This window comes from Geotrypetes seraphini, chromosome 1 (genome assembly GCF_902459505.1).
Source record: "Geotrypetes seraphini chromosome 1, aGeoSer1.1, whole genome shotgun sequence".
Lineage (NCBI taxonomy): Eukaryota > Metazoa > Chordata > Amphibia > Gymnophiona > Dermophiidae > Geotrypetes > Geotrypetes seraphini.
The window spans coordinates 191,869,515-191,891,183 of NC_047084.1; the positions used below are offsets into that span (position 1 = coordinate 191,869,515).

At 44.3% G+C, this 21,669-nt stretch overlaps 1 protein-coding gene across 3 annotated transcripts in view; it reads left to right on the forward strand.

The window, feature by feature from the left end:
• TENM3 (teneurin transmembrane protein 3) overlaps nucleotides 1-21,669 on the forward strand; it is a 2,583,516-nt gene that overhangs the window by 1,642,473 nt on the left and 919,374 nt on the right. For all 3 annotated transcript variants that reach the window (XM_033942956.1, XM_033942961.1, XM_033942964.1), the window contains one exon: nucleotides 9,106-9,186. In XM_033942956.1, coding sequence (XP_033798847.1) covers nucleotides 9,106-9,186 — 81 coding nt within the window. The remainder of the gene's footprint in view (nucleotides 1-9,105; nucleotides 9,187-21,669) is intronic.

Sequence of the window (21,669 nt, forward strand, 5' to 3'; positions counted from 1 at the left end):
CGAAAGGGCAACCTAGTAGCTCTAGGGTTGCTTTAAAAAAATGGGAACAAAATGCAAGCACCAACCCCAGGCAACAACCCACTCTCATTAGCTGAGCATTTATGACAGACAGAACTGCATAGGAGATCCTCTTATTCCTTTATTTTGGAATGTTTACCGATTCTCCTTTGCAAGAGGTATCCAACAATTTAAACTCCCTTCTTTCTAAAAAAGAGATTAAAGGAGTGAAGATCTTCAGTCAGTCTTTGGTCTTTAAATTCTCTCAACTTTGGAATGATCTCCCCTTTTTTTAAGGAGTTCCAGTTCATTTCATTTTTTCCATAAATCTTTAAAAACTACTCTATTTGCCAAACATTTTGAACATTAATTCTTTTGAAATTTTGCTATTATCTTCTCTTTATCATCTGTAAATCATTTTCTGTTTAATTGCTGTAAACCAAGTCGAGCCTTCTCAGAATGATGACTCGGTATACAAAGTTAAGCTTTAGTTTTGTTTAGTTTAGTTTAGATAGGCACAAGGCACAGAGGAAAAAAAAATTAGGAACAGCAGGGATTTATGAGGAACATTCATGCATTTATTATGCTGAATTTCTCCCAGTGTTACACATGTATAAGTCAAGGCTGTAAATGTCCAACATTGCTCCCTTTTTATTTTATTTTTATTTATTTAAAAAATTTCTATACCATTTTTTCCCAAGACAGTTTACAAAAAGTTACAAACATAAAATATTAAAACAAATCAGAACAAAGTAGGAACAAGAGCAGACAGATTCAATCCTTATATAAGATCAATTATTCATAGAAATGTATCTACATATAGTTGTGTATTTTCCTGAATGAGTTCCTGAATGAGTTCCTGTCTCTACATTTTCAAATTTGACCAAGAACATAAAAAAGTCATGGCATTCGTTTCCACGTATTTAAGATTAGACTTTGTTTTCAGCAATGCTGAATTTTTGGAGCACAATGATCTTGATGGTTGATATCCAGACATCAAACTCTTGTGCCATACAGAAATTGGTGACATAATATAATTGCTTTGTATTGAATTCTAAATATCACTGGCAGTCAATGCAATTCACAGAGATATTGAGTAATATGCTCAGATCTTGGAGTTCAGTTATCAATCTAACTGCAGCATTCTGAACCACCTGCAATGCCCTGCACCTGGTCTTTGATATTTCCAGGTACAGGACATTGCAGTAGTCCAGCCGAGACAAAATCATTACTTGTACAACGGCATGAAAGTCAGGTGGTGATAGCATTGATTTTAAACAGTAAGGCCCTGATTCTGTATAGGACGCCCTGGAGAGGTGTCCTATACAGAATCTGGCCTACACTAACCCCGATTTACAGACGCCTGTTAGAGAATCAGGTTAATGAGTAGACGCGGCCGCTACACTTATCAGGGCAAGGGATAAGTATAGCGGCTGCCTGTCCGATCGCCGGCAGGAGGGTGCCGAACCGCTCCTGCCGGAACCCCCCCCAAAAAACTCGTAATCGCCAGCAGGAGGGTGCCCAACTCCTCCTGCCGGAAACCCGGAACCCCCCCTCAAACTCGTAATCGCCACCAATCAGGCCTTAGACTTAGCGGGGATGGGCCGGGAAGGGGCAGGCCTGTCTCATTTCGACGAGGCGGGCCTGTCGGCTGGACGGCAGCAAGACCCGTCCAGCCGACCAACATTTAAAGGTTAGTTGGGGGAGGGAGGTTAGTTGGGGGGGGAGGTCGTTAGCATGGGGGGTCCGGAGGGTGTCCGGCTTTCTGGCAGGAGGAGTTGGGCACCCTCCTGCTGGCGATTATGAGTTTGGGGAGGGTTCCGGGGTTCCGTCAGGAGGAGTTGGGCACCCTCCTGCCGGCGATTATGAGTTTGGGGGGTATGTTCCGGCAGGAACGGTTCGGCACCCTCCTGCCGGTGATCGGACAGGCGGCCGCTATACTTATTGCGGCAGGGAGATCTCTTGCCGCGATAAGTATAGTGGCCGCGTCTACTTACAATGTAGACCAGCATTTTGCTGGCCTACTTTTTAAGCGTCTCTTCCTCTACTAGGGAGACGCATAGGGCCGCCTAGGTTCACCTAAGGCCCTTAGTCGAGCTTAGGCGTCTTGCGGGCCTCCCTAGCCTCCCGGAGGCGCCTTCAATATAGGCGGCCTGCCTGGGGAGCATTTTTTTCAAAAGCGTGCATCCCAATTGGTTGATTAGGCAGATGTAGGACGCCTACAGCTGCCTAAAATCAGGACAGCACTTTTCAGAATCAGAGCCTAAATGTAAATGTATCTGTACAAAACATACTTGCACTGTCTTTACCACTTGACAACCCATTGTAAGTCCTAGGTCCAGTTTTACCCCCAGGACTGTCATTGACTATCTCACTGGCAATACCTAATCTATTACTTTCAATGGTTTTAGCCAATTAACACTTTCTCCTTCCCGTCTGCCTCTGTCTAACATTGCCCCCCCTCCCTTCTTTCTACCTCCAGTTCTAACATTGCTGCCTCTCCATAGGGTTACCATATTTGTGAAGACAAGAGGATGCGTGACACCACCCATACTCTACCCACAGCTCCACCCATACTTGACCCATTTGCTTGGTTCACCTTCCCATCCTCTACCATTTTAGTACTGCTTCTCTCTTTTTCCCTTCCCCCTCCATGAGTGCTTCTCTCTCTCTCGCTCTCTCTCCAATTCCCCTCTCCTGTGGGTCTCTTTCTTTCTTTCTCTCTCTCTCCTTCCATCCCCCACTCCTTGGATGTCTCTCTCCTCCCATCCAGCACTACCCTACTTCATGAACTTTTCTTCAGCACTCTCTCCTTTTCATAATGCTTCTCCAGTCCTTCCATGCTGTTTCTCCAGCCTTCCTGCCTCACTCCATGCTATTTTTATTTCCCTCCATTCTGCTTCTTGCTCCCTTCCTCCCTCTATCCATACTATTTCTCCAGCCTCCTTCCCTCCCTCCTCTGATGGTGCTTCCCCTCCCAACCTCTCTTGCTCCCACACCTACCTCCTCCCTTGGCCCGGACACTGTAATTTAATCTTCGGGCAGCCAGCAGCAATAACAAGGTGAACCTGCTGTTATCGGCCTGCACAGAACACTGCCTCTCTGCAGTGACTTCCTGTTCCCGCATAGGCAGTACACACAGGTTAACTTGTTGCCTGCTCAGGAACACTCTGACTGACCTGTTCTGCCACCCTTGCTTCAACATGGACAGGACAGGTCAGAGAGAGAGCACTTCAGAAGAGGCCGCAGGTGGTCTAGGTATATCGCTGTGCTGCTGCTGATCTATAGAAGATAAGTTTTAAGATATACTGGTGTGTGGGTGTGTATGTTATATTCAGATTCTAAACTGTAGACTGAGTGACGGAGGGAAGTAGAGGGAGAGATGCCAGATTATGTCACTGATAGGAGTAGGGAACAATTAATTTTATGAGTCCTTGACTTAATACATGAGTATATATGGTAAGGCCCAGGAAGTAAATCCCACACTGGTAGTTGGAAAATAATCTACTTTTTAAAAATTTATGTTTGTGCTGTTTAGAATAGGAGGCCATTTGATTTGTTTACCAGAACTGGCCCTGTTGAATTCTGAAATGCTTCCCTACAAAGTTTTAATTTGGAGGGGGCATTACAGTGCATATTACTGGAATATGCATATGGAATACCTAACGTGACCATTTATTTTTTTCATCAAAACGGGACATCTATTAATATTCAGTCCCACCCCAATCCCGCCCTAACCCCACCCCAATCCCGCCCTAGCCCTGCCCCCAATCCCACCCTAACCCCGCCCCCAATTTCTTCCATTTATTTTTCATGTACACACAATATCTTATTATTTCATAATGGTAACCATAAAATTAAAAAAAAAACACAAAGCACTCTATACGCAGAAAAAATGTTAATTATCATTTATATTTGGGGGTTTTTAATGATGTCACCTCAGTAACTATAGAAAAATAGACAAAATATAGTGCAAAATATAGACAGCAGATATAAATTCTCAAAACTGACACATTTTTATCACTAAATTGAAAATAAAATCATTTTTCCTACCTTTGCTGTCTGGTGATTTCATGAGTCTCTGGTTGTGTTTCCTTCTGACTGTGCATCCTATCTTTCATTTCTTTCTGCACTCAGGCCCAACAATTGTTCCTTTCTATTCCCTCCCTCCTGCCTTCCTATGTCCTTAGTGCCCCCAGTGCCTCCTTCCTATGTCCTTAGTGCCCCCAGATCCAGTGTCAGTTCTCCTTTGTACCTTTGTTCCAGGTCTCCTTCTCTCCCTCCTCTGTTATGATCTAGCCTCTCTCTGCTCTTCCTCAGGGGCTCTCCCCCTCTGTCTGCACCTCCCAAAGTCCTGCTTCTGCCTCCTGTCTTTCCCTTTTGGTCCAGGCCTTTATCTCTCTAGTCTTTCTTCTACTTACAACCCCCCTTTCTCTGCCGTTTTCTCTCCTTCCTTCATCCCTCCTTCTATGTCCCCTCACTGCCTTCTAGCCTTTGTCCCACTCCCTCCCAAAAAGCCTGCCAGCCTACCTCCCCCAAAGCCAGTCTGCCTGTCTCCCCCAAAGTCAGCCAGTCTGCCTGCCTGCCTCTCCAAAAGCCAGCCTGCCTGTCTCCCCCAAAGTCAGCCAGTCTGCCTGCCTACCTCAACCAGAGCCTGCCTACCTGCTTCCCCCAAAGCCTGCCTGCCTACCTCCCCTAAAAGCCTGCTTACCTCCCTCCCTCCCCCAGAGCCAGCCAGCCAGCCAGCCAGCCTGCCTACCTGCCTACCTCCTTTCCCTCCCCCCTCCCCCCCCGGAAAACAAAAGCCTCCCTCAAGGCCCGATTTTAACTTCCTCCCCAGTCTACCGCCGCTGCTCATCTGCTGCCACTACTTGCACCCGGAAGCCTTCTTCCCGACATTAATTCTGACGTTGAAGAGGACATTCTGGGCCAGCCAGGCAGCGATTGGCTGTCCCGGAACGTCCTCTCCAACGACAGAATTGACGTCGGGAAGAAGGCTTCCGGGTGCGAGTAGTGGCAGCAGAGGAGCAGCGGCAGTGGACCAGGGGAGAAGTTTAAATCAGGCCTGGAGGGAGGCTTTTTTTTTTTTTTTTGGTGCGGCAGGGGAGAGACAGGAAGCGATCGCCTGTCCCTTTGTCCCTGCGCATAGCTTTGGGACGCTGTCCCTGAAAACGGGACATTTTGGCGTCCCGAAGCTGTGTGTGGGGACAACGGGACAGGGGATCCAAAAATGGGACTGTCCCGTTCAAAACGGGATGTATAGTCACTTTAGGAATACCTGCATTATTTTAATGTTTTCATCTCACTAGGACTTTAGTGCTGCTACTTAGAGCTCAAAACCTTTCATCATTTATAAGCATTACGCACCAACTTCATCATTAGTCCTTTCATTATTAACTTCTACTGTTATCTTCACTTTTAACCAAAAATAAGTTCTCTTCTTCTCATGTTCAACAATAAATTTACACATTTAATATCAGTTCACGCAGCCTGGGAAATATGTATCCAACATATTTTGCCAAAATGGCTTTATCAAGGATAGTCCCCCTGCAAAAACACACTAGATATACAAGTTGATCTAGTGATCGTCTGAATGTGGAGATTGAGTGGGCATCACTGTTCTAATTCCAGAGGTTTGTGACTAGATGTTAGAGTCAGCTGATTTGTAAGAGGGATTAAAGTTAGTTGGGGAGACACTATCACCATTTTGATCCAGTAAAGAGCTGGGGTTAATGACGAGTTTGGTGGGGAAAGGTAATGTGGAGATAAGTTAGTGATTTCTTTTTTTCTTTCTCTCTTTTTTTCTTTATTTCTCTCTTTCTCTCCTTCCATCCCCCACTCCATGGATGTTTCTCTCTCCTTTCAACCTCCTCTCCTGCTATTTCGGTCTCTCTTCTCCCATCCAGCACTACCCTATTCCATGATCTTTTCTTCAGCACTCTCTCCTTCCCATAATGCTATATGGAGATAAGTTAGTAGTTTACTGGTTATAATAAATCTAGCTTTAATGTGTGCATTTTTGCAGGGGACTATTGTTGATAAAGCCATTTTGGAGAAATATGTGGCACATTGGATACATATTGCCCAGACTGAGTGAACTGATATTAAGATGAGTGTAAATGTATTGTTGAATATAGGAAGAAGAGGTAACTTATTAATGGTTATAAGTGAAGATAACAGTAGAGGTTAATAATAAAAGGACTAATGATGAAGTCGGGGCCTGGTTTTATAAATGGTGCCTACTGGCAAGTGCTTAACTTATTTTTTTAAAATTGGTTACTTGACACTGATAATTTAAAGTGCTATTAAAAATGATTAAAAACAATTGAAAAATTACTTTTCAGGTAAGTGCCTACCCAAAAGTAGGTGTGGTTAAGGGGCAGAAATTGTGTATGGGATAAGTTAGGCACCTGTACTTTAGACCAAGAAAACCCTGGCCTAATATATTAGCACCTAAACTGCAAATGCTTAACTCGCTTGAGGCACTGCTGTGTGATTCTTTAAACAGGGCCTAACTTTGAATGACATGCAGCAGGTGTCTTGATCCTAGATGCCTTCTGATTTAGGCATCATTTACAGAATCAAGCCCTTAGTACAGTGTTTCGCAAACTGTGTGCCACGGCACACCAGTGTGCCTCCTGAGATTTCTGGTGTGCCGCAACACACTGGTGAGGAGGAAAAGCATCCATGATGGTTGCCTGCCTACAGGACATGCCTCTCGCGGCGAGAGGCTTGTCCTGTAGGCAGTCAGCCAGCACAGATGACTCTCCTCCTGGCCGGCGTCTCTCCTCCTCTCCCTGCACCTCCCAGATCCTTCCACCGGCGGGTCGCAGCCAGATGGGCCTCCGTGCATGCCCGTGACATCATCACGTCAACGTCCGTACACTTCCAGGTGCCTTCCTGATTTAGTGTCGCACCGGCCGGAAAGTTTGCAAGACACTACCTTAGTGCATAAAACTTAGGAGCTATGCTAGTTTTTGAATTCTGAATGATACTGCTGAAGTCCTAGTGAATGAAATGCTGAGATTGATTTTGCTATAAAGTTTGAAGCTGTAGTCTTGGGATATATTATTGATTTCCTTTGAGAATTTTAATGAGCATAATTGTATATATATGCATACACTTGCATACTGTGTAGTCTTTGCAGGGCTGGATTAACACTATATTGGGCCGCCTACCAGGGATCCCCTCCTCCACCATTATTTCACCTCTCCAGAAGTAGCAGGGAAAAGTGCAGAGCCTAGCTGTGAGTAAGATAGCAGTAATAGTTTGTGAGCGAGCATGTGGACAATGCAATCACGTGCTTTGAATGGAGAAACTTAATGGATAGAGCTGGAGTGCAGTCAATTTACACACTACAAAAGGGAAACTCGGTCCTGGATTTCTGAAGTGATGATTTCAAATGGTGGGTGCTTCTGAAATGATATAGGCAGAGTGGAAACATTAGGACATTGTTCAAGGAGTTTGTCCAAGTAATTTAACAGTTAACAGCTTAAATTCCTTGGACTGAAAACTGCCCTCTGCATAGCACAGGTACCAGTGAACCTGCTATATGCACAGGTACCAGTGAACCTCTTCATTCCAGCCCAGAATTTCAAATGTGAGCTTTTTCTATATGAGACTGCCCTCTCCAGAGACATAGAAGCAGAGACAAGTGCATACACTCTCTTTTCTAGTGCTGCTCTGTTGCTCATAAGCTCCTTCAGGCAGTACCCCTCCACCAGGTCTGTCCACCATCAATCACCATCACCACCATTTATACTACGGTCTTGTGACCACTTCCTCAGGTTCATAAAACTTCTAAAAGCATTTCTCTAACAAGACAGGGAGCCAACCCTAAAATAAATGAATTAGTAATTGTAAAAAGCACATCTCTAAATTGCCTTATGCATCTCCTGGCAAAAAACAAAGAGCCAACTATGAATTTGTAACTATGACCTAATTATATTAATAGTTATAATGATCCACCTGTACTGCGAGCAACCCTATTGAATGCCCATGTCAATCTGTCCATTGTAACTTCCTGAATAACTGACCCATCCTCTTCCGGCCTTGAACTGAATAGGTAAAGGTGGAATAGAAAACCTTATTAACATAACATGACATAACAACATAACATCATATAAATTCTGGAATTGGCTGACAGCTCTTTTCCTCAGCTTACAGCAAACCCTTCACATTCCCCCCTCCCTCAATTTTTAAATCTTTTTCAATAACCCCCATCCCAGAACACTGATTCTTTTCAAAGGTCCTGTGCAGTGATTTCCCCCACAGTCCTTGCAGTTTAACCACTCCTTCCTGTGACTAGAGCAGTTTTCCCATTGGCCAGAACTTACCATAGCCTCTGCAATGGAAGGAGGAGATTGGAAAGTCATAGAGGGCTAAACTGAAAAAAAATAACCATACACTCAGCCATCCTTCTGACTTTGAGACATGTAACTTACAACTTTTTAGAATCCTGGAAAAATCTAGACAGTTGGCAATTCTAGCCTCTGAATCCTGAGCACATCTGACAAGGCCCCTCTAAACCCTTGGGCCTGAGTTTGTCTATGCCTTAATCCAACTCTTGCTGAGAGACCACAGAAAGTGGAATCTTAAAGCAGCAGATGTTTAATCTATCAGCTTCACAATGTTAATTCTGGCCAGCTAAAATATTAGTTTGTTTGAAAAATTTACTGAGATATTTGACTATAAAATGTAGTTTTGTCTAGGTATACAGTGAAGAAAGATTTTTGTATTTCATTGTTTAATATGCATTCCTAGTGTCATAAAGCAATATTTATTTTCTTCTATGATAGTGTCTGAACCTGTCAAAACAGTATATTCCTGCTTAATGGGGACGGTAGAGCAGGGGATGTTAAACTACAATCATGGATTGCCACCTTCAAGGAACTTCAAAAGATTGGATAGGGCTGTATATTGCTATATTTTGGCTGTGTGTACCATGCACAAGCATTTCCAACAAATTAATTTCTGCGTTGGCTTGTTTGAAATGCAGCCTGAAATTGATTTGCTCTTGATTTCTTGAAGCTGAATTCTTAATGAAGATTTTTACTGTGGTTCTCTGGCTCTCTTTTAGTCTCTATTTATCTCTTTTCCCTTTTTAAGGTGCTTGCTTGGAGAAGCCCTTGGTGAGGTTCTTAAATGATATGGAGCCAAAAAGACCACTGCCACAAACTTTTCACAAGCGTAAGTGTTTTGCTTGGTATCCAGATTTTGGTCTAGAATGTCCTCTGTTCCTCAGGTTCCAATGCAATCATTATCACACCATAATTATTAACATTGCACTATTTGTAAAGCATTCTTAACTAGAGACATTAGGGATAGGAATTTGATATACCACTGGAACAAGGTGTATTAAACGGTTTACATTCAGATACTCAATCATATTCCCTATCTGTCCTCTTGGGCTCACAGTCTATGTAATGTACCTGAGGCAGTAGAGGAGTAGGTAAGTGACTTGCCCAGGATCACAATGAGCAGCACAGGGTTTGAACCCTCAACCTCGGGTTGCTGAGACTTTAGCTATAACCACTATGCCACACTATGCACCATTGCAAAATTGATACAAGTATAATGAGTTCCCTGCCCCTGAGAGTTTACAATTTGAATTGGTACTAAAGATAATGAAAAATAAATGGACCTACCTTAAGAATACAGTGAGATTCTGATGAAGAAGTAGAATTTGAACCTAGAAGAATCTATTATTTGTGCTTTTACCCCTTTCTCTAACAGAGCTAGATCAAAAGGTGTAAGCTAAATCCAAAATAAACATCTCTGTCTTCTGAAATTGAAAGGAGAAAAAGCCTAATGTTTCGAACAGCAGAATAAGAGCCAAGGAATCCAGGGTTTGAATCCCACTGATATATTTTGTAATCTTGGGCAAATCACAATGCTCCATTGCCTCAAGTACAAAATTTGAATCTAAGCCTTTCAGAGATAGAGAACTTGCTTTGTACTATTGATAGGAACTTGCTTTGTGCTGCTGCTGCTGGAAAGGCATGAATTAAATCAAAAAAATTTTCCCCTAAATCTCCCAAGGTAACTTCTAAATGTGCCTTGATTTTTTTGTTTTTTTTTTCTTTTTTTCCAGTCTTGATATGTGGCTCAGTTTTACAATATGTAGACTGATGTAACCCACATTTGCTTAGTGAGCATCAGGGCAGTATACTTATAATAAATTTAAGATTTTATAGGACGGTCAGGGCTGAGACCAGCAAGAGCTGGGAGGTTGGTTGGCACAGTAATCCATTCACTCATCATTCTTCTTTCATCCGGTAAATCAGTCCAGGCCAGAAGGTACAGTTCACTTAAATGTGGTTGATTTGGAAAGCATGGAAGAAATAAACAGCATTAACTATAAACAGTCAGCAGTAGAATAAAGTACTCGTAGTTTCAAACACTTAAGCCCAAATTCTGTATATGACGTCTGAAGTTACACGCACAAAGTGGTACACATAGACAACTTGTTCATACACCTTAGTTATTTAACAAGCCTATCAGTGCTGATAATTGTCAAATTAATACATAATAATCACCAGTAATTTGCACTAGTTAGAAGTTATATGAAATACTTTCTGAGCGCATTTTATCATGTGGTGGGCGTCACTTCTAGTGCGCGAATCTCAAAAGGGGGCGTGACCAGGAGAGTAGCATGAACGGATCATGGGCATTCCTAAAAGTTAGGCATACTATGTTAGAATATGCTCGATCCAAGCACAGCTTAGCTACAGGTATTTAGTTCTGGTTCTCATTAGCCTAAATAGGTGCACCTAAATGTTAGAGGTATGTACGGCCGCTAAATGTGATTCTGTATGGTGAGTGTCTTGTGTAGAAGCATGCAAAGTGTTGTTCTGATCGGCATTTACCGTACCTTTTTTTAGGTGCTATATAGAGAATTGGGGGGTAAATGTTTAGCAGGTTTCCATATGAACACTGCCTTGTTACAGGTTCTCGATACAAATCCTTTAAAAGTTTACTCTCTCTGTTTCATCTCCAGAGGAGAGCTACTCCGTAAATCTGCCTCTGCTATTAGAGCTCTCTAGAGGCAATTTTATAACTAGGCACCACCATTTAGGCACCTCGGTATTGTGCACTGAGTGCTAATTCTACAGCAGCATCTGGATACCAAGATTCTGTTATAGAATACTAGCGTATGTTGACATTTAGATGCACACGCTTATGTCAACAGCAAGCCTGAATGGTGTGTGGTCAGGGCCTTCAGGGGATTCACTCAACCCCTTGAAGGCCATGAGGGCACTGCTCTGAATCTGATTGGTTGAAGCTGCTCAACCAATCAAATTCAGATCAGTACTGTCAGGGCCTTCAGGGGGTTAGGTGAATCCCTAGCCCTAGAACACTTTGTTGTTGTTTATTTATTTTTTGCTTGATGCAGTTTGACTGGTTGAGCAGGCTGCCTGCTCATCAAATCAATCTGCATCTAATTTATGAGAAAAGGGATCATTGGGAAGATGATATGATCCACTTTCCTACTTCTCCTGATCTAAGTATATCCCTCTTTTTTCTCCCATCTCTGCCTTCCCTTTCCTTTGGTCCTGATTCTTCCCTCCTAAATTCCTAGTCTCCTTGCCCCTACCTCTGAGATGACTTCTGTACTTCCCTGGAATCTCCTCCCCATTCCTCAGATAACTTTTTTTTATTTCGGTTCTCCATCCCCCTTCCCAGAACCCTAACTAGGCATTTTTGTGTGCTTGGTAAGCAGTGTTTCAGCTTTGGTCATTTAGAGAGAGTCATATACAAGGATTTACCAGCTTCAGAGAGGAGGTTTTGGTTTTGGTTTCAGTTTCACCATACCCACCAGAAATAAACTTTTTATGGTGTCTGGATTTGAACACCAGCATGGAGATTTCTGTCAAGACTTCTAAGCATACTAATCTGAAAGGATAGGAATCTGCCTACATTTTGGATAGTTCAAAATGAAATGTAGAGGAAAGATTTTCTGAAATGAACTACCGTATTTTTTGCTGCATAAGACATACCTGACCATAAGATGGACCCACCTATAGAGGAGGAAAAACTAAGAAAAAAAAATTCTGAACCAAATGGTGTGCCCTGTACCCTGTCCCACCTCTGGTGGTAGGCCGGGACAGGGTACAGGGCACATCTAGTGGTGGACACGTCTAATGGTAGGCAACCCAAGCCAGCCTACCCCCAGCCAGCCTGCCAGCCTACCCCAAGCCAGCCAGCCAACCCCAGGCCAGCCAGCCAGGCCCCCCCCCCATAACTTTTTAAATCCTGTCCACCCATCCCCTGCTCATGGGTCTGTCGGCTCCAGCCCACCTCCCTTGCTCATGGGCCCAGCAGCTTCAGCCGGCTTCCCTCCCTTCCTGTCTCAGCACCTACCTTGCAGACGGTGTTCACAGCCTTCGCTCTGCTGGGCTCCTCCTTATTTCCCGGCCAGCAGTGCAGAGAGCAGCAGCGCGGATGTCAGGAGCAAGGTTTACACTCTCCTGCTCGGCCCCGTGCTGGTTTATTAATGGCTGGCGAGTCCTGCAAGAACATATGGCAGCCATTCGGAAAGCAGCACGGAGCCGAGCAGGAGAGCATAAAGCTTGCTTCTGATGTTCGCGCTGCTGATCTGTGCACCGCAGGCCGGGAAATAAGCTAAGGATACACGCTGGACCACCAGGTTAAAATGGGGGACAACGAAGAGGGGGACAACGACAACGGACGGGCGGGCAGGTTTAAAACGGTGGTACAGAGGGATAACAAATTTGTACCTTCGCTTCATAAGACGCAACGAGATTTCCACCCACTTTTGGGTGGAAAAAAGTGTGTCTTAAGAAGCGAAAAATATGGTACTCTGGAAAACCATTTAGAATATAAAAAAAAAGAAATGTTACATATTGCAGTTTTTTTCTGCTATTCTTTATTCTCACTGACCTCTTTTGCAGTAGCCATTTGACCGATGTACAGGCAAGTCAATAAGCCTGATGCCCATGATGTACTCTTTGATTGCCTTCTCTTTTCTAAATTCAATTTTTTTGGAGGGGGGATATGTTTTATAAATATGTATATATATGATCAATTTGTGCACAATAGTTAAAAGAAAAGGAACTAAAGAAATGATTTTAAAAATGACAGTGCAGGTGTAACCATGAAAAGCTGTACAATAATTGAAAGATTATGCTATTCATCTGTTTTGCTACTTTTCCAACTAGTATGATTTCCAGCTTGCTTCAGGCATCATGCCGTGTAGCAAATGTCTTTGTACTTTCTCTAATGCAATGATAAATGTATAATATATATTTAGTATCACATTTATTTTTGTTTCTTGAAGTTTTGTTGCATGAAGTGGATTAATGTTGTCTCTAAACATTTTAAATGCTGGCACTGGTTTTTGCTACGCTCTCCTTGGAAAAAAAAAAAGTGCATGTTTTAAAGATTAGCATGCAAACAAAATGTAGTTCCACAAAGACTGCAAAGCAAAATAAATTATCACAGCAGACTTTGAGCCCATTTATAGAACAAATATTAAATTTGTACATCAAAGCAATCAAAGTAGCTTGCCAAAAATACTTGAAGATGTTTGTCATGTAATTCTTCCTACATATGGAATGCTGCAGAAGCTGTGGATAGATTATATATGCCCAATCTTGCTCTCTGAAGTTGGGAACCATAAGCTGTTCTTAGTCCATCTGGCGCATTATGATAGATATAAACAATAAGAAGGTAATTTAATGTTTTCCAAATTTAAGGCCAATTATAAGTATGGAGTGGCTTTTTATAAAATTGCACAGACATATATGCATGCAACAAGTATCCTGACTGAGACTTTTGCATGAGACTATGGATAGGCATTCCCAAGGCATAGTTTGGGCAGAGTGGAGTGGAGTTGAGATGTGTGCACCTATTTATAAAATGTACTGGTACACATGTAGAGAGTTATTTTGTACTAGTCTTTAAGCCCGTTACATTAACGGGTGCTAGAATATATGTGTGTGTCTGTCTTTCTTTCTTTCTGTCTCTCTCTTTCCTCGGCTATCCACCACCACCCCTTCCCTGTTCCCCCCCTGTCCAGCAGCAGCCCTTCTCCCTTCGTTTTACGTCTCCCCTGTCCAGCAGCATCACTTCACTGCTCCCCCTGTCCAGCAGCACCTCTTCCCTGCTCCCCCTGTCCAGCAGCACTCCTTATCTGCTCCCCCTGTCCCTCTTCCCTGCTCCCCCTGTCCAGCAGTAGCCCTTCCCCTTCCTTTTACCTCCCCCCTGTCCAGCAGCAGCCCTTCTCCCTTCGTTTTATGTCTCCCCTGTCCAGCAGCACCACTTCATTGCTTCCCCTGTCCAGCAGCACCTCTTCCCTGCTCCCCCTATCCAGCAGCACTCCTTACCTGCTCCCCCTGTCCCTCTTCCCTGCTCCCTCTGTCCAGCAGTAGCCCTTCTCCCTTCATTTTACCTTTTACCCGGTTTTCGTGGTGGTCTGCAGTGGTTTCGGGGTCGCAGCGTCGTGGAAGAAAGGCAGTGTTTAAACCGCCACAGGCTCCTACTGATGGGGAAACTGCCGCACGCTCTACTGCGCATGCAGAAAATGCTGAACAAAACAGTTGCACTCTCCTTCTTCTGCCTCCTTCTGCCCCACGTGCTGCAAGCTGCCCCACGCACCTCAAATCAAATTCGGTACGGAGGCACATATCATGACGGCAGAGATCACGGCCTCCTAAGTTTGCATGCGTGCTTAGGGTTTTATTATAGAGGATCAGAGAGCCATGGGTAGATGCCTATAGAGGAGTCTGCCTAGTTATTTTATGAGAACAAGTAGATGCCTATTTGTCTTTTTTCAAATACTAGCATATGTGACTAGGAACACCCCTGGCATGTACTGTAGCTATGATCACTTAGCAGGTGTAAATGAAGAAGCATACTTTATGTATGTAGGTCAGGGTGTTTTCTTCCTTTATTTATCATTTTAAAAATTTTTACAAAATCAAAACATTTTGTACTGAAAGATTGTCAGATCGAACACAAATAATAAGTAAATCATTAACATAATAAGAACAAAATTCAAATCGGACAATCTCAAGTCCTCAATAATTATGTGATCCAAGATATATATAAAAGAGTGAACTTTTAAGGAAATCAATTGTAAATTCTATATAATAAAGAACAGTATCATGTGTCTGACTTGAGGAATTATTCTATACCAAGTCCAACAATTACTTAGTTGTTATTGTGGTAGTTGTTGTTATACCCTCTTTTTCCAGACGTTTCAGTGTCAGAAAAGCTGTAAGTTGAGATGGCTCAAAAAACACATACTTATTATCTCGATATCTTACTATACATTTACATGGGAAACGTAAAAAGAAAATGCCACCCAGCTGTGTAACTCCTGCTTTCAACAAAAGAAACTGACGTCTACGATTCTGAGTTTCTCTACTAACGTCTGGAAACATTTGAATTTTCAAACCCAGAAACTCCTTACTCTTGTTCCTAAAGAACATTTTCAAAATCCAATCTTTATCCGGCAGCAATGCCACAGATAGTATAAGAGTTGCTGGTTTAACCAAATCTTTATCTGATGTTTCCAAAATTGCTGTCAAATTTTGTTGAAGGTCTTGTATTTCCTGTCTCTTATCCTCCGAATGTTGACCCCTTGCGTTCATAGGCAAATAATATACTCGAGTGAGAGGAGGCAATGATTCCTCAGGAATATTAAATATCTCCATGAAGTACCTTTTTATCATCTCTCTCGGGTTTACTGATAAGATTTTGGGAAAATTCAACAGTCGTAGATTATTAGTCCGATAGTTGTTTTCCATAATTTCCAATTTTTTTCTAATACTTTGATTATCATTTATTATTGTAGATTGAACTTGTTTAATCATTTTCACTTCATTTTCGATACCTCCCAATTTTTCTTTGACATTGGAAATTTCCTGTTTATTTTCCTCTATTGTCTGTTTTTGAATTTTTATATTCTTTTCACCTTCTTTAATTTGTTTAGTTAGTGAGTCTCCCAGTTTGGAAACTAGGTCCCAAATTGAATCAAGAGTCACTTCAGCTGGTTTCTGATATTTAAAGAAAGTCTCATGTAAAGTTGGGGAAGACTCACCTTGGCTGCCTTCTGTCTGTTGGTCTGGATTTTTTCCTCCTTCCTCTCTATCCGCTGGAACCGTCTCTGGACTTAACAAAGCCATAGAGACTTCACCTTGCTGGCTCCCTGATGTTACAGCCTCATGATCAGAGAGTGCTGCTACTCCTGGCCCACTCCTTTCACATGGGGAGCTCGCACTCAGCGGTGGGGGAGGTGGACTCCTCTGGTCGGGGCTCAGCGTGGTATCCAGCCCAAGGACTTCCGATCCGGCGTCACTCCACGTCGCAGAGTCCAGCGGGCGATTCCCCGAACCTACTGACTCCCTCTGAAGTCGCTGAAGAAAATGTTCAATTGAGGCGAGAGGGGGGTGTTCAAGACGTTGCGAGGCTGCAGCGGCGCTTTTACCCCGTCTCTTCGGCATCGCGACTAACAAATAGTCTAATCGCTGTTGAAATATAACCAATCGTACCCTCAGCGTCTCACCAGGCACTGATACAAGTCAAATCATATATCCTGGATCTGGAGATCTCCTGTATTCGTACCTATATTCCAATAGGCAAATAAATAATCTCCAACTCCCTGGCTCCTCGTGGCTCCAAGGGGCTCCCAAGGGGCCTGGCGAGCCCCTTAGGGCACGCCCCTTCGGCCACGCCCTGCGGCCGCGCGGCTGCGGCCGCAACCGCGGCGGCGTTCTGGTTTTAAATTGTTGGAGACGGACCCGGTGACGTCAGGGGTCCGTCTCTGAAGATGCCTGCCAGGAACAAGTAGTTAGAAGCAGAACCGCTGCTGCAGGAAGCCAGGGAGAGAGGCACAATCCCCTCCGATGAAACACTCCGATGCAGGAGATCTCCCGAGTCTCCCGCGGCGGCGTTCTGGTTTTAAATTGTTGGAGACGGACCCGGTGACGTCAGGGGTCCGTCTCTGAAGATGCCTGCCAGGAACAAGTAGTTAGAAGCAGAACCGCTGCTGCAGGAAGCCAGGGAGAGAGGCACAATCCCCTCCGATGAAACACTCCGATGCAGGAGATCTCCCGAGTCTCCCGCGGCGGCGTTCTGGTTTTAAATTGTTGGAGACGGACCCGGTGACGTCAGGGGTCCGTCTCTGAAGATGCCTGCCAGGAACAAGTAGTTAGAGCAGAACCGCTGCTGCAGGAAGCCAGGGAGAGAGGCACAATCCCCTCCGATGAAACACTCCGATGCAGGAGATCTCCCGAGTCTCCCGCGGCGGCGTTCTGGTTTTAAATTGTTGGAGACGGACCCGGTGACGTCAGGGGTACGTCTCTGAAGATGCCTGCCAGGAACAAGTAGTTAGAAGCAGAACCGCTGCTGCAGGAAGCCAGGGAGAGAGGCACAATCCCCTCCGATGAAACACTCCGATGCAGGAGATCTCCCGAGTCTCCCGCGGCGGCGTTCTGGTTTTAAATTGTTGGAGACGGACCCGGTGACGTCAGGGGTCCGTCTCTGAAGATGCCTGCCAGGAACAAGTAGTTAGAAGCAGAACCGCTGCTGCAGGAAGCCAGGGAGAGAGGCACAATCCCCTCCGATGAAACACTCCGATGCAGGAGATCTCCCCGTCAGGGTGTTTTCATAACCTACACATGTAGCTGCTAAAGTCATTCCATGCTCCATCCAACCTCTATCCTGTGCACACCCACTTGCAAAGTACACACCACTATGCCATGTGGGAATGCCTTTATTAAATTATATCTGTAGGGTACACACACACATATTTACACCATGTTTGGAGCAGATATAGATTTGTATTTTTGAATCTGTGCAGTGTTGGAGCTGCCTACATTAGTTTTATAAAGTGGGGATGAAATAGGATTAGATGAGTTATAAACATTGATGACTTTTGTGACTTGCACCTAGGTGTCGTGTGATAAAACTACCTACCGCAAGATATGATTTCTTGCATCTAAATATTTATGACTCTCATTGAAAACTAATTGTATGCAGATATCTCTCATGAATATTCATTTTGAATATCCTGAAAATCTGACAGCCTGGGGTGCCTCCAAAACTGCGTTTAGGAACCACTGCTTTAAGACAGTGACACGCTTTGAGACAGTGACACATTACCGTATAGACTCAAATATAAGATGAGATTTTGGGGCCAAAAAACTGGCCCCAAAATGGGGTTCTCATCTTATATTAGGGTCAGTGCCTACCCGCCTCCCTTCCGGACTTGTTGCAGGCCTCTGCCGGCCTGCCATATGACCTGGTGGGCCGGGACAGGAGGGATCCCTCCTGTCTCCTGTCCCAGTGGACTTTTAAAATTTTTTTACCTCCCTCCTGCTTCCCCCCCCCCCCCCCCCCGGTCTACCTGTTTGAATCTCTGGTGGTTCAGCGGTGTATCAGGGCAGGAGTGAGCTTTCCACGCTCCTGCCCTGCACTGAGCCCCTCCCTGAATGGCTGCCTCGAGTTCTCACGGTGCAGCGGTGTACTGAGCAGGAACATGCTTTTTGCATTCCGTCCCGGCCCTGAGCTGCTCCCTGAATAGCTGCTGCCGGTTCTAGACCACCAGGTTATACGGAAGGATTGGTGGAGGCCTGCAGGACATTGGGAGAGATGGTGGACAGGGTACAGGGCAGGGAGGTGGGACAGGGTGCAGAGCCCAGCAGGGAGGTAGGGGGGACAGGGTGGAAAGCCTGGCAAGGAAGGAGGGAGGAGGGACAGGGTGCAAAGCTTGGCAGGGAGGGAGGAAAGTGGGGCAGGGTACAGATTCTGGCAGGGCACATGATTATTACCCCCCCCCCCCTTTATATTCGAGTCAACTGTTTTCCCACATTTTTGGGGGGAAAAGGGTATCTCAAACTCGGTATATTGTTTATCAACACTGTTAGCAGTGCTATAAAACTGATGAGAAATATTATTATAAATATCTGTATGTATGTTTTGACTCAATTCTTAGGGCTATACTATTACTACTGTTCACTATCAAAATGTATTTTTGAATCACTTTATTAAATTTCATGTTTCACATATTGCTTCATTGCTGGTGTTTGTATCACCACTCAATCTAATTCAATTCTGCAGTATTGGCTACTGTATTAATGGCAGAATATACAAAGATATTCAGCCCATATCATTTTTTGGCATATTTTATGAAGGGGTTTTTTTTGTTTGTGTGTACCGGTATGTGTGGGGGGGAGGGGGGCTTGTCCCTCTATCCACTGACATTAAGGACTGAATGTAATGGTGGGCAGGTGAAGGAGCCAGTTCTAATAGCAAAGCTGCTATAAGAACAGAGTAGTAGGGTGGGCTGAAGTTCCCAGGCACCACCAACCAAAGATTTAATGGAGCAATCAAAGACCAGGGTAGTAGAACTGGCAGAGTTTCACTGCCCTGTCAGTGCAGGCAGAAGAGAAGCTGTCAGTTGTCAGAGTAGCAAAGTTGAAAGGGATTCTCAGACTTGCTCACAGAAAATAAGACTGAACTGATGGCAAGGTTGGAGACTGTGAGGGGAGGGGGAGGGAGAGAGACAAAATGAAGAGAAGGGAGAGAAAGAAAGTGGTAGGAAAACGAGAGATTTTGGAGATAATGACAGGAGTGATTCTTGAGAGATTGAAAAAGGTGAAAAAGTGAGATGGAAAGGGTTTTTCCCATGTGTCCACATAACTGTTAAAGAAAAGATTCTAATGCATTTAGTGTGGATTTCTTGCTAGCATTTTTTAAATATTTGGGATTTTCTACCTTATGAGACTTTGCTACCTGGGATGTATTTAAGGCAGTGTTTCTCAACATGCTGTATGCGTACTCTTAGAAGTATACAAGCCACTTGTTGGGGGTATGCAGCACTGTTTGGGTCTCCCACCCTCTTCCTCCTTAATCACCACCACCAGGGATTCCATGCCCTCCTTCCTGCCCGCCCCCGTATGCCAGAGTGCCACCGCCAATCCCATGCCCTCCTTCCTGCATTCCCCCCTCTGCTGAAGCCAACCTGACAAGGCTTCCCTCCGATGTCAGAGCTAACATCAGAGGGAAGCCTTCTAGGTTAGTGGGAGATCCCAGTTACCTCTTACAGGGCTGTTCCTTCAGCCACACAGTGATGTTTTCAGGGCAGCAGCTTTTCATGCTGCACGTGGCTGATCCAGAAGCCTTCTCTCCGATGTCTGATCTGACGTATGTCAGCCACGTGCAGCATGGAAGAGCTGCTGCTCTAACCTATCCCTGTGTCCCTGTGCAGCTGAAGGAAGGAAGGAGCAGCCAAGCTGGATGGCCCTGAAGGGAGTGAGCACGTTGTAGCAAGTAAGGGAGAGAGGGGACATGATTGTGGAAAAAGGGAGAAAAGAGGGTGGGGGAAAATTTGGGACAAAGGCTGGAAGGCAGGGAGGGGGTACGAACTCGGGACACAGAAGGAAGGGAGGGAGCATGAACATGGGACACAGATGGGAGGGAGGAAGGAAGCACTAACTTGGGAGAATTGTGCATGAGTGTGAGAGTGAAAGGGAAAGTGATGGTGCACATAGGGAAAGGAAGAAAGAGGAAAATTGTTGAGTAGAGAGAGAGAGAGAATTGAGGTAGAGATACATGGGGAAGAGAAAGATGAGATGGAGAAATGTTGGATATGGTGGTGGAGATTGAAGGGTATGTTGGGACCGATTGAAGGGTATGTTGGACCTAATAGTGAAGGAGGGAGAGATGTGGCATGGTGCTGGAGAGGGTTGATAGAAGGAGAAATAGGCATAGAGCTGATGAGCAGTGGTGAAAAATGCTGCACATGATCCGAGGAATGAGAAAGGGAGAAATGTAGGATGTGTCAGTAGAGGAGGTGGAAGAGATGCACCCTGGATCTCTCTCTCTCTTTCCCCAGTTCCTTTGCAGCAAGGGAGAGAATGAGAGAAAGACTCAAGGTGAGGATGCCCCATGGAGCAATACAGAGGCATTATAATATTATCGGTCTTATTTACTATCCCTTTACTAATAATTCCTAGCATCTTATTTGTTTGTTTGTTGTTTTTTTTTGCGTCAACCATACACTGGGCAGAAGATTTCAGTATAGTATCTACGACACCCAGATCTTTTTCTTGGGTGCTGATTCCTAAGGTGTACCCTATCATAAGTTGATTTGGTTGTTTTTCCCCAAGTGCAATTTTTCACAGTTCTCATGTGTTTTGACAGCTTTGAATAGTTTTGTGTCATCTGTAAATTGAATTACCTCACTTGTAGTTCCAATTTCCAGATCATTTATAAATATGTTAACTAGCACCAGTCCCAGTATAGAGCCCTTAAGAACCCCATTTAACCCTACCGTCTGTTTCTGTCCAATAGCCAGAAAATAGAATAAGCCCAAAAAAAAATCACTGGAGGAAAAAAAAAATTGCTCTAAATGTAATGATGTAACATTACAAACTATCCCTCTCTCTCTTACAAAGCTCTGGTAGTGGCTGCCTTGTGGCAAATGCTCCAGCCCCATTAAATCCATATTAGCGTGAAAGCGATTACCACAACAGCATCTGCTACCGTGGCTTTGTAAAAGGAGACTTAAAACAAAACAAAAAGTGCAAAAAATAGTGGAGAAAAACTTCATTGAAGAAAAGACAGTTGATCCATAACACAGTACCACTAGTAATACAAACCAATAAGTCACTTACCAAAACACCCAAAGCATCAAAGAAAACG